This window comes from Gobius niger, assembly GCF_951799975.1.
Source record: "Gobius niger genome assembly, chromosome: 3".
Lineage (NCBI taxonomy): Eukaryota > Metazoa > Chordata > Actinopteri > Gobiiformes > Gobiidae > Gobius > Gobius niger.
This window is the reverse complement of record NC_136854.1, coordinates 42902648-42916328: the sequence shown is the minus strand read 5'-3', so window position 1 is coordinate 42916328 and position 13681 is coordinate 42902648. Positions and strand designations below refer to the sequence as shown.

The 13681-nt window shown below is 43.3% G+C and overlaps 1 protein-coding gene across 1 annotated transcript in view; it reads right to left on the bottom strand.

Annotated features, from left to right (window-relative positions):
* The window catches only part of LOC306961110 (voltage-dependent T-type calcium channel subunit alpha-1I-like), a gene marked incomplete at its 3' end in the record, with an annotated part of 413594 nt that overhangs the window by 250961 nt on the left and 148952 nt on the right, over positions 1-13681 (bottom strand). Inside the window, exons 7-8 of the mRNA XM_079553726.1 lie at positions 9229-9568; positions 5576-5865 (exon numbers count right to left, since the gene is read on the bottom strand). Of these exons, the coding sequence (XP_079409852.1) occupies positions 5576-5865; positions 9229-9568 (630 nt within the window). The remainder of the gene's footprint in view (positions 1-5575; positions 5866-9228; positions 9569-13681) is intronic.

Sequence of the window (13681 nt, the reverse complement as noted above, 5' to 3'; positions counted from 1 at the left end):
ATCGGGGTTGAGATGTATTTAGGACTGCACCGGGTCAATACTGGAGCAGAATCAGGTCCAAACAAGGTCGATAATTGAAAGCCTAAACACTAAAGTGGACAAAAACATAAGAGTAATACTGCTCTATGCTTTACTAAATGAGCTACGCAAACATCTCCATTTTGCCCGGAAGTTTTAAAGGACTCAAAGACAGGGAATATTTAAATTCCTTGAGCCTCATCAACACCTCCTGGGACTCCACTGTTAAACATAAGGGGCTTTTGCTGAACAGCCTGTGTGGTCCTCCCTCGTCATCGCCATTTCCCCATTAAAGAACCTTAAATCTCATGACTGAGAGTATTTTTAGCCTGCGCCCACCGCCGCCGCAGCATCAGGGCCGGCGGGGGCGGCACAGACACGGGAGCCCTGACAGAGAGACAAAGCCCAGATCAGGAGGGTTTTCTAAAGAGCGGCTCGACTGCAGGCTTCAGGCTGTTGCCGAGAGGGCGACGAGGAGAGACGGGAAACATGGAGTTTAATAACGAGGGCGAAGGTTTAGTGACTGAGGGATCAGTGTTTGCACTGCATGTAGGAGATTTCCTGAGGGCTTCAGAGTAGCAAATAAAACTATTTCAATCTTGTGAGGTTAAAGTCGTGTCCGAACTCTTTCCTAACTTTCCTGACCCATTTCTCAAACACCGATTCTTCACAGGGTCTATGAGCACATTTCAAAACTTTCAGGGTCAGTTTCAGTGTCACAGAAATGCAACAACAACAAGCTTGAAGGCTCACAATCAATAAAAAGGCTTCACAATATTATAATGATAATAATAGAACCTTCTGTTAATTTCCATCATAGAAATAGACAACTTTCTAAATAATTTACTCATTATAGTAAAGCTAACCATCATAATAACTCAGTCATCTAGCCTAGTGGTTCACCAGTAATGAATGGTATTATACAGTTTAAGGAAATGCTCCATGTCACCACACAGATAATTGGCTCCAGATTGATGCTCACTGATAACCTGTACAATGCGTTTGTAACGTGGATGACTCTGCGTTGTGTTATTTAGTAACGGTCAGGAGACGGGGTTGTTTTACAAGGGGTCTTTATCTGTGCAACAGACAAAAACGGCTGGTCAGCCTTGAACCTGGAACACCAACACTCATAGCAGCTAGTGGGGGGGGGGTACACGTTAGAAACCGTTAGTGGTGGTTTAACAAATAATCAAATAAAAATGTAGAAATTATATAACTAAAACATGTCCTTAATAATTCTACAATCATACGACATTCATACAAATGATAATTAAATGTAAAAAATAAAACTTAAACAGACACCCCAACGATCGTGGCCTTACCTCGGCTGCGCATTGACAGAATGGTGCCGAGCTCACGTCGCCCCCACTATTTATAGAGTTTGCCGCCACTAGAGGGCGCTGCCCCACGATTAACACCAGTATCAAGTGGAATACAATAATTTTACTGTTACACGTTCCATTATGAAATATACAATGTACGGTTAAATGTTGTCTGTGAATATGATCTTGTTATAACACTGAAAGAATGAACTGAATGTAAATCATAGGCAAGTGCGCACGTGGTATTATGTGTCTACTTGCATGTGGAAACAAAAAACAAACAAAAAAGAAATTCCAAATTGACAGGCTGTTGAACAAAAAAGGAAAAAGGAGAAGAATTTTCTTTTTTTAATAAAAAGTCACTACTGAATATGTACAGCACGAGGGTGATTAATAATGGTGAATGCGGGGTAGGCACTCATAAGCTCTGCTTCAGCCGACTCCTTTTGAGCCCAATTGTGATGAAATGTTTAAATAACTTTTAAAAAATATGAATGTAAGCAGCTCAAATAAACAGCTCAATCAATGATGGAAATGTCTCTTCATACAAACTGCATATTCAATATACTATTACAATCATGGTCTTTAAAACAAGACAACTGTTGGTGTCAATGCTTCAGTCTTGCAGTTTTTGGTTGATGTCACACCCAGAATTCAAGAGCGCAAACCTCTAGCCCAGGGGTAGGCAACTTTTTTTGGCTTCATAGTTAAAAGACCAAGGGCCAGACCGTCCCTTTGTTGGGTGAAGTCAAATCCATCCATCCATTTTCTTCTGCTTTATCTGGTCCGGGTCATGGGGGCAGCGTCTCCGCAGAGATGCCCAGACTTCCCGATCCACGCACACCTCCTCCAGCTGTTCTGGGGGAGACATCATCCCACCAATACGACATGCCTGAAACACCTCTGCACCACGACAGTCCGATAATGATTTGGAGGTGCTGATCCTCATCCCGGCCGCTTCACACTCGGCTGCAAACCGCCCCAGAGCAGCTGAAGTAAAGCAAGTTCTTTATTTGTCATTGTTGGTCAGGTTATGGGCCAACCTGACCAGCATGTTTTTGGAGGTCAGGAAAACTCCTCTGAAACGGTGCTGGGTTTGTCCCTATTTTAGAGCATGATGTCCTGCACTGGTCAGCTCCTCCTTCTTGTTCCTCCTGAGCAGCTCCCTCCGCTACACAACAGTCTTCCACCATCTTATACTCCCTCATTGGTTTCCTGTAGCTCCTCTTGTGACTCCTCCTCTGTGCTGCAGGTGTCGAAGCTCTTTAGTGTCTCAGAAGAAGACATTTGTTGGCCTCAAATGTCGTTAGCTCATATGCTAGCTAAAACTGGGTCCTTCATGGCTAGAACGGACTCTCTGCAGTAAAAGAATCCACTGAACCTCACAAAAACACATCGACAGTATGTAAGATGTACAACACTGCCTTTACTTTGGCCAACAATTGGAGGGTCCGCCCTTGGTCTTTTGACGATGAAGAAAATCGTCCCAGACCACCTGAGGAGACGTTTAAACAGCAGACCTTCAGCTCCTTCCAGGGCACCGCCACAGTGATGCAGATCTCTGGGTTGTTCTAAAGAATATGACCATAGACATAGAAAAAATAGACCTCTATACCTCACCCCGCCTTGAGGGCCAAACAGAAGTGTCATAGCTTAATCTTTGGACAAGACGGGGAATTTCTCTAACACATAAACTCAACTAGTTCAAGTTTAGTCCTTCGTCTTGCATCGGTAAGACGAAGGAGATGGTGATGGACTTCACGAGGAAGCCACTACCGCACACACCGCTGAACATCCAGGGGGAGGACACTGAGGAGGTGGACAGTTTCAAGTGCCTGGGTGTTCACCTCAACAATAAACTGGACTGGCCCCACAACACCAACTCCCCGTACAAGAAGGGCCAAAGTCGCCTCCACCTTCTGAGGAGACTGAGGTCCTTCAGAGTCAGGACTCTTTATGACTCTGTGGTGGCCTCTGCTCTCCACTACGCTGCCGTGTGCTGGGCCCCGGGCCGCACAGAGCGGGACAAGAACAGACTGAACCAGCTGGTCAGGAGGGCCAGCTCCGTCCTGGGCTGCCCCCTGGACTCTGTGGAGGAGGTGAGCGACAGGAGGGTGTTAGCCAAGCTCACCTCCATCATGGACAACACCTCCTGTCCACTGCACGGGACTGTAGAAGAGCTGAGCAGCTCTCTCAGTGGCAGACTGAGACACCCTCAGTGCAGGACGGAGCGCTACCGCAAAGCCTTCATCCCCACTGCTGTCAGACTGTGCAATAAGACTGTGAAGTAACATGTGCAATAATCTCTGTATCAGCTGCACTTTATTAACTCTGAGTGATCTTCTTGAACTCCGACTGTAACAAGTGAATTTCTCCTTTGTGAGATCAATAAAGGTTCATCTTATTTTATGTTTACAGATGTTACGGATGGGGATTTTCAGCCACGTGGCACTCCCTTTATTTCTGTTCAAAATTTCTGTTTTGTTTTAATGTATGCGAAACCGCTTGGCGAGGCCCGCCGCATGATCGGTCCGCTCCTGTTCCGCCGGCTCGTCACGGATTGGACAACCCTCCATCACGGCGAACCCACCCACAGACCAGGCTCGTCACCCGGCTCGCCAATCGGGCTCAGCACCTGGAAGGCCACTCCCGTTAAAGCCAAGGACTTTCGCCTTGTTCGAGGCGGCTGGGGAGTTGAGCGACCCAGTTCGCCTTCGTGTCTTTAAGTTCTGTCACTATGGCTAGCCTCAATTTGTTAGTGACTTGTTTGTTTTAGTTAAGACGCTTTGTTTGGTATTAGTTCCTTAGGTTGTGTTTGTTTTAGGAACTAATTTGAATAGTTGTGTGAATCTTTGTTTGGTAAATTTTCTAAGTAGTTCTTATTTTGTTCGTTTTTCGTTAGCACTATTTTTGTTTTACCCGTTGGGCCTCCTTTTGTTCCCTTATTCCTTACTTTTGTAAAAATAAAAGCTGCAGTTTTAGTTTTCAATCTACTGTGTTCCATCCTTTGTACCCGAGACCAAAGAGGGCGTAACAACTAGGGATGGGCACCGTTAAACGGTTCCTACTTGGAACCGACCGAAAAGCTCCGGTCGGGGGCGGTATCGAACATTTTTAATTCTTTCGGTGCCAACTTTCGGTTCTTTTTCTCTCCAGACGTCAATATGTGACCCGCAGTGAGTCTCAAAAAAGCTACATGAACGTGTGCGCAGATACTGAGCGGCTTCAGCGCAAATGGAGCGAAGCAAAGATATATTTTATAGATGTAACTTATAGCGAAGCTATGACTTGCTAAACTTTTGTAATAGAGATGGCAGAGCCGCGGTCTGCGTCAGGACTGAGCAGGACTGAGCCAGGACGTGGACGACACCGGTTGTAAAACCCAGAGCTAAACAAAACCAGTTATAAACCAGGACTAAACCAGGACTGAATAAGAAACTTGAGCTTTAGTCAAAGTGAAAAGCAAAAAAGAGCAGTGACAACAAGAAAGACGTCTTTACCTTAAGCGACAGACCCGGAGGCGGAGCTTACGTGCTGTTGTTTACAACTTTACAGCAGCTGCAGCGACAGGAATATCACAGATTGTTTGTTGTTTGTTGAAAGTGAGCGCTCACTCTGTATTAGACATTGTTGGTCCAGTTTTGGTAAATTGTCAGTGGCAGAGTGAGCGCTCACACCATATAAGGATCTTTGACGTGTGAAGTTGCTTTCGCTTCGTCGAACAGCGCAGTGAGTTTAGAAAAGTTTAGCTGAAAGAAAACCATGTCCTGATGTGGATCTGTCCTGTCTCTGCAGCTTAAGAGGTAATAACGTCCTTTCTTTCTTTTTATTTCTGCTTAAGTGGAAATTGTGCTCAAAACACGAAGTCACAGGCGACGCTGCTGCTTCTGTGTAGCTTCTGCTGTGCCGTTTTAGGATTTTTTCCTGAACTATACTTTTAATACACGTTATTTTTATTGAATTAAAATAACATAGGTATCGAAAAAAGTACCGTTAAGGCACCGGAACCGAAAAGCAGGTATGTTAAAGTACTTGGTATCGAAAAAAAACGAACGGTACCCATCCCTAGTAACAACAGACAAAAGCATCAAAAACTGCCTTCATTTCCTGGTGAAAGAGGACGACACTGGGATTCACGGTGCTCCGGGGCCCGACCATAACAAAGCAGGACTTACAGCAAACCAGGGTCAGCTGTAGTCGCACCGCGCTCTCGTGAAGCGCAGTAGCCGTACCTGCTCGTGGTGCTCGATGCCCATGCTGATGGTGTTGATGAGGATGGCGATCATGATCCCTCTGTTGAAGTATTTGCTCTCCACGATGGCCCACAGCTTCATCCTGGTGTCGTGCCACAGGTCTCGACCGCTGCACCTCCCACGATGCCCCGCTGCTGCGTCCGCGCCCTCCTCCGCCCCCTCCTTGTCCTCCGCCTTAGGCCCCGCCCCGTCGCAGAGCGCCTTCGAGCACTGGGGGCAGGGCTCCGACTCCGAGCTGTCCCCTTTGGAGCGGTGAGGGCACGGCAGGGCTGCAGAGCCACAGGACAAACAAAGAGAGTTTAGAGAGTTTAGAAGAAAGTCTTTCACCGAATCCACCACACAGCCTGCTGCTAGAGGGGAGAAGCTGCTGACGAAGCTTTGCGAAACGTCCTTAATTTGCATCACTATCGTCTTAAAGGGGGAGTATTATCGACTTTTTCAAGCTTTCCATCATGTTATTATGTCGCTCCCTCATTAAAAACATGGCTGAAGTGTTGCCTTGGCACATTCACGTATTTCTGAGTCATCTGTAAAAACTCTGATGGCGGCCATTTTAGGGATAGGTTTGCCTGAGTCCTCCTAGGAACGCCCCCACCTCCTGGAGACGCCTCCGAGCTTTCGTCACCAGCCGAGTAACCAACCACTGCTCCTCACCAGAACCCCCTCCCCACTGATGCCACAGACAGCGTGTGGAGGGGGCGTGTCTAAAGGCTCAGAGGTTCTTAAGGGGAGACACTACAGGCAAAACTAAATTTTTTCAGTTTTCAGGTTTTGGGCCAAATCGGTCTCTGAACATATAAGCTTTCACCCGGAAACAGAAAATAATCTAATCTTCACAATAACATGTTTAAATATTGCGCTGATTCAATGTTCCCCCATAGACTTATATGGGAGAACACAATTTCAAAGGCCTTTTTCTCAAAACACATTTTTCTGTCATTGTGGCGACACTATGTCCACGTCAGTCGGACCTAAAGACTTCACATTTTCCAGCCTTGGACTGAACAATATTTGGAAGATTTTTTATTATCTAATCCCTCGCCCCATTTATTGAGTTTTGAATGTCAAAAAATAAGCCGAAAATTAAATTTTTAAACATTTTTACACTAAAAAACAGCTTATTTTAAAACTAAACAAGAAATCCAAAATCCGCTCTGAGAAAGTCTTGGAAACTCATTCATCAATAAAATGAAACCATAAATTTGAATGTAGCTCTATCCATTATTCAGATTTTGTCGCCGAAAAGATGGGAAATTTGGGGCATTTTTAGGCATAAAACACCTTGTTCTTATATGAAAAGATAAAATGACAGAAAACTTGCAATGTTTTTTTTTATCACATTTATGCCAGTGATCGACAGCAACAGTTTCAAATTGATATCTGTGAATAACCATTTTTTCCCTATTCACCTGCAGTGTCTCGCCTTAAAGAGACAGAGGCCTATTTCAAGACATTCACTACAGCCATTTTGAGAGAGACATTTTATACAAGGCAGTTATTCTAATTTACTGCATTTACAGACCGACAGAAGGTTTGTCATCATTGTAGTGAGATATAGACTGGTGCTATGTGACTGGAAAAAGCAGAACCGAGAGGATCTTTTTCCTCACGTCATCAGATCATTTTTGGGGGGGGTATTCAACTCATTTTTGTAACTTTTTTGTATTTTTTTTTGGTCAAATTTTTATCACATTTTTCCAAAAAAAAATGTCAATTTTTTATCAAATTTTTGTCATTTTTTGTCACATTTTTGTATTTTTTTTGTCATTTTTTTGTCACATTTTGTCATTTTTTCCTCCATTTTTCATCTAATTTTTGTCACTTTTTTTGTCACATTTCCATCATTGTTTTCGTCTCATTTTATACAAGGCAGTTATTCTAATTTACTGCATTTACAGACCAACAGAAGGTTTGTCATCATTGTAGTGTGATATAGACTGGTGCTGTGGGGCTGACAAAAGCAGAATACCCCCTCTTTAAACTTCCAATTTCTACTTTACTAAAGTTACAATCAGTATTTAAGCTCCAGTATCAAAGCGGTCAGTAATTACTGTCCACAGTGCAAGGTAAGTTTTTAACACTGGTGAGTCAAAGCAAATCCCTGCGTCAATAAAATTCTAAATGAATATGACGCTTGCAACTTTGCTATCCCCCACTGTCACTGCTGATGGCTCCGTGATTGAAGTTGTTTAGGCTTTAAATAACACGGGCATCGTAATTGATGATTCATTGCCTTTTATGCCTCACGTCGATTCTCTTGTCAAAAAGTCAAGTTGACTTTTGGAAAACTTGTTTCTACACTGTAACGCCGCATTAGAAGGCTGAAATCTAGAAAAGTGACGGTAACTTTTTGTCACGTTGTCGCTGCATTTTTGTCATGTTTTTGTTGCTTTCTGCTGCTTATTCGCTTCTTTTTTGTCACTTTTTCATCTCTTGTTTTTCGTTTTTTTTCCCCATAATAACTTTGGCTCACTTTAACACCACTCTGATCTGACTCTAATCCTCCACCTGCTGCTGCTGCTTCAAATGATGACTGCAATTTTTACTGTTCTGGTGCATCTCTGGGCCAGGACTTCCTTGGAAAGAGATCTGCAGACCTCAGTGGGGCTTCCCTGGTTAACCCCTTAACTCCCACCTGAACCGAGCACATTTTCTCCAGTTTGGCTTTACCTCAGTCCAAAAGCTGCTGGAAAAAAGCAGTGAAAATAGCGACAGAACTGAGATGAAAACAATGAAGAAGATGTGACAAAAAAGTGACGAAAAAAGGACAAAAATGACCCAAAAAAAAACAAAAAATAGACCAAAAAAACAACTAAAAATGGACAAAAAAAAGACAAAAAATCGATTAAAAAAATGACCCCAAAAAAATGACAAAAAAAGTGAAAAATTGATTTAAAAAAATTACCCAAAAAATGACAAAAAATGGACAAAAAAAGGACCAAAAAAACCTAAAAAAATAATTTTAAAATGACAAAACGGATAAAAAATGACCCAAAAAATGGATAAAAAATTACCCAAAAAATGACAAAGAATGTGACAAAAAGACACAAAAAATTGACAAAAAAAGACAAAAAATGACCCCAAAAAAGAAAAAAAAAATGATTAAAAAAAAGTGAAATTTTTTTTTTAAAAATAACCAAAAAATTGGCAAAAAACGACAAAAAATGACAAAAAATGACAAAAAAAATGACAAAAAATGACAAAAAAAATGACAAAAAAATAAGTAAAAAATGTCAAAAAAAAAAGACACAAAATGGATAAAAAATGACAAAAAAATGACAAAAAATCGATTAAATATGACCCAAAAAATGACAAAGAATGTGACAAAAAAATGACAAAAAAGTTACTAAATGAGTTGAATACCCCCCTCCCAAAAAAGATGGAAAAAAATCTGACGACATGAGAAAAAAGATCCATTTACATGAGTTTTGTAGATCTTAGCTTTCAAATGAGGCACAACACTGGCCTACAGGATTTGGGTAAAGCTGAACTGGAGAAAATGCTCTCGGTTCAGGCGGGAGTTAAGAGGTTAAATGACGGTTGAACAAATGAAAAACTGTGAGATTTAGTTTCATGCTAATGTCATCAGCACTCTTACGTCCCCATGGCGATCCCTCCCCCTCCGTCCTCACCGTGTCTGTTGACGGGCCTCTTCTCTCTCCGGCCTCTCCCGTTCACCCTCCTCTCCCTGGGCTCCTCCGCCCCCCGCCCTCGTCCCGCGCCCCTGAAGCCTCGCGGTTTCCCCCTCAGGGCGTAGATGAGGTTGACGGCCTGCCTGCGGAGCTTGCGCAGCGTGTGGCACAGCAGCTGGAAGAGCTCCTCGTAGCAGTCGCCGGGCTCGGACGCCAGCGTGGACATGGAGGAGCACCGCGCCCGCTGCTCCTGCATCAGCTGGTGCTCGCGCTGCTTGGTCTCCGAGAACTGCGTGGCGATGACCACGAGGCACAGGTTGATCATGAAGAACGAGCCGACCTGCAGGAGACAGAGGGAGAGCCAAGGGTTTAGGGACGAGATGGTACGTTTCAGCCCAAGCTCTTGGTTTCATTAAAGCTCGGTTTAGACGTACTTACAACCTGGGGGCAATGTTTCATTTATGTTAACAACAAAGCACATTTCCCACACATGAACAATTCAAAAATAAATGTAGCTCAATGCAACATAAATGTAGCTAGGCTTGGGTAAACAAGCAGAATTTAATTATTCTGTTAACTATAATGAGCGTTGTTCTGCAGTTTTCAATGTTATTTTGAATATTTTCTGTAGGTGAAAAAACTGTCTGCGTTTTTTCTATGTAAAATGGGCTATTTACATCGCATTACTTATACTTATATATATATATATATACTTATATTCACTCAAAATCAATATTTCGAATGATAAAATCTCAAAACCAGGACTCGGAGCTGCTTTTTCAATAGGAGACAGCGAAAGGGGCTGTTTCTCACAGGAGCACACGGGCTCTGTTAACAAGGTCAACTTTATTTCTATAGCACATTTACCACAGCTGCCAAAAGCGCTTTACACAAAATAACTACTATAAAACATTGTAAATTTCAGCTGCGCTGGAGGTCTGCAGGCTTGGGCGTTTTTTCAAATAGTTTTAATAAAAATACATCGGTTTTATTTAGCGCTTTTCGGGACACTCAAAGATGCTTTACATTGCACTATTCATTCACTCCACACTTGGTGGTGGTAAGCTACTATTGTAGCCACAGCTGCCCTGGGGTAGACTGACGGAAGCGAGGAAACCAGTCTGCGCCTTTGGCCCCTCCCACCACTGCCAACCACTCACTCGGTCACTACATTCACCCAGGCTTCCTGGTGTTAATCCGGCTTCTCTCAAACCACAGGGTACTTTAAAGCAGTACTAAGTAACTTGTTTACCTTAATAAATCCTTTCCGTAGTCCCACTGAGGGTAATACAAGTGTTAATGGGATGATTGGAGGGTCTTTCACCTCCCCCTGGTGTCTTTGGCCAGAAAACCACAATTGCAGCTTTCCCTGCTCCAAACCGGAGGCCCAAATACACACTAAGGGAATCACGAAGGAGAAGCTAACGGGCAAAGCTAACAGTGGGCTAGCCTCACTTAAACAGTATTGTAAGTTTGAGTGAAAAAAATTATCGCCATTGTGTAATTGGATGTACAATATCCCTCTGTCCCTTTGTCTTTTCTGTCAGCGTAGTATTTACTCTCACGGACAATTAATGAGTAAAAAAAAACATGCTACGACACCTGTAGTGGCGCTTATGGCCTCTAGGGGCATGAGTTACTTAGTACTGCTTTAAACATGTCATTTATCTTCAAAAACTAGAGACAGCTGGGTAAGACACTGAACTGCCCACTGCCTGTGTGACTGTGGCCTCTTCCAGGGCAGCTGTGGCTACAAGAGCAGCAGCAGAATGAATGAATGAATGAATGAATGAGAAGCTTGTCAATGCTCCAGAAAATCAACGCAAATGAAACAATATTCATTTCATCCCAAAATGAGCGACACAGGGCCAGAAGACAGAGAGACTTCTCCCATCCATATCACACCCTGCCTACGGTGGCCCTGCAGGGACACGTACCTCAAACTACCAGGATGTTTTGCAAGTGAGCGAATGAATAAAATCACACGGACCGAACCGTTTCCTCTTCAAACCGAGCTCGAGGGCAGACATTTTCATCACGACAGGAGCATGTTTTCTGAGAGTTCGACCCCAGCGACTCACGTTTTGGATTTCGAACTGTGTGAAGCCACAAAAGAGGAAGAAATTTGACGTTTTTTGGAACCTTTTCCATGAATATTTTTGTGGCTGACCTGGGTTTTCCGTGTAGAAGCTCATCTTTTTAAATCGGGCGCAGGCAGCGGTGGGTCAAGTCTCCAGCCTTTCCACAAACTGCGAGCCGGAATATTTTGACTCTAAACATTAGAAACTGCGAGACGAGAGAAAACATGCGGCAACTTTTGCTTGGCAGAACTTGACGGAAGGAACACGAGATTGTTTAATTTCGATAATGCGGGTTCTATCTATAAGTGTGAAGTCAAGACATCGTGAAATCAGGCCTTCACTCTGAGATTTACACATTTTATCGCAAATAAAACACACAGAAAATCACTTTGGGTCAAGATTTTTCTACTTTAGTTCAGTTTTAGCCTTGTTTGGTCCAAATGTAGTCTTTTTTCTTTTGTGGCATCCAATTTTAGCTTCAATTTCATGGCTCATACTGTGAACCAGTTGAGTAAAATTTTGCAGTGATATTGTGATTCCCCTCCTGGAGCCGCCGCCTTAACGTGGTGGAGGGGTTTGAGCACCCGGATGATCCTGGAGCTCTGTTGTCGGGGGCTTCGTGGCCCTGGTTGGGTCTCCCATGGGGCAAACAGGTTCAGAATATGAGAGACCAACAGGCCCGGGTTGAATCATGAGGCCGTCCTTCTGTGGACCCACCACCTGCAGGAGGAGGCATAGGGGCTGGTGCAATGTGACGACCCGGCAACGGACAAGTGGAAGAAAATGGATGGATGGATATTGTTATTGCAATATTCAAGACTCCCCGCTGAACATCCAGGGGGAGGACATTGAGGACAGTTTCAAGTACCTGGGTGTTCAGCTCAACGATAAACTGGACTGGTCCCACAACACCAACTCCCTGTACAAGAAGGGCCAAAGTCGCCTCCACCTTCTGAGGAGACTGAGGTCCTTCTGAGGAGACTGAGGTCCTTCAGAGTGACCAGGCCTCTGCTCTCCACTACGCTGCCGTGTGCTGGGCCCTGGGCCGCACAGAGCGGGACAAGAACAGACTGAACAAGCTGGTCAGGAGGGCCAGCTCCGTCCTGGGCTGCCCCCTGGACTCTGTGGAGGAGGTGAGGGACAGGAGGGTGTTAGCCAAGCTCACCTCCATCATGGACAACACCTCCCACCCACTGCACGGGACTGTAGAAGAGCTGAGCAGCTCTTTCAGTGGCAGACTGAGACACCCTCAGTGCAGGACGGAGCAGGTCCTTCATCCACACTGCTGTCAGACTGAACAACAAGACTGTAAAGTAACATGTGCAATAACATCTATGCAAAACTACGTGCAATAATCTCTGTATTAGCGTCACTTTTCGACAACCTGCACTAGGACTTCACTGCCAATGCTTTTTTTTTTATTTTACTTGTTTTTTATATATGTTTTTTCTTACTGTTTATATTCCTGCCCCTTAAGATTTTTGCTCCTACTCAATAAACATACATACACCTCCTTTTCTACTATTTAACTATCTGCACATTTCCTGTCTATTTTGCGCTCTGAGAGGTCGAATGTAACAAGTGAAATTCTCCATTGTGAGATCAAGAAAGGATTATCTTATCTTACGTTAAGTGCGATTAAAAATACTAATTGAAATTAATCACACTTTACTTTAGCTGACGAACCCGGCGATAAGTGTTCAGACTTAATTCACACAGTTAAGCCACATAAATTCATTTAAAAAGATCCTTCTCCAATGTCAGGACAAAACAAAGAAAACTGCTCTTGTCGTCTTTGAAATGATCACACAGGCCTCACATCTCTACTTCAAATCTAAAGCATCTAAAATAAATATGTGTTTTTCTCTCTCATTTTTGTGTTGTTGTTCGTGTGCACAATGGCCAACAACAAGCATTTCTTCAGCTTTAAGTCTATGTTATATGTGTTCAGTGACTGATCTTTAAAGCCTTGATCCACTTAGAGCACGTTATAAATCTGTATATCCCTCAGTCTCTCTCCCGATTCCTCTCTCTCTGATCAATACTCATCGTAAAACCTTGTGGCCATCTCAGCCTCAACCACTCGACCGCAAACCCAAGACCGTTACAACTGGAGTTTAACCTCTTAACTCCCGCCTGAACCGAGAGGATCTTTTCCCTCACGTCATCAGATTTTTTTTTTCCATCATTTTTTTGGTTGGGTATTCAACTCATTTTTGTAACTTTTTTGTCATTATTTTGTTATTTTTTGTCACATTTTTTCGTCAAATTTTTCTCATTTTTTGTCACATTTTTTCGTCAAATTTTTGTCACATTTTTGTCATTTTTTGTCACATTTTTGTCATTTTTTATCACATTTTTGTCATTATTTT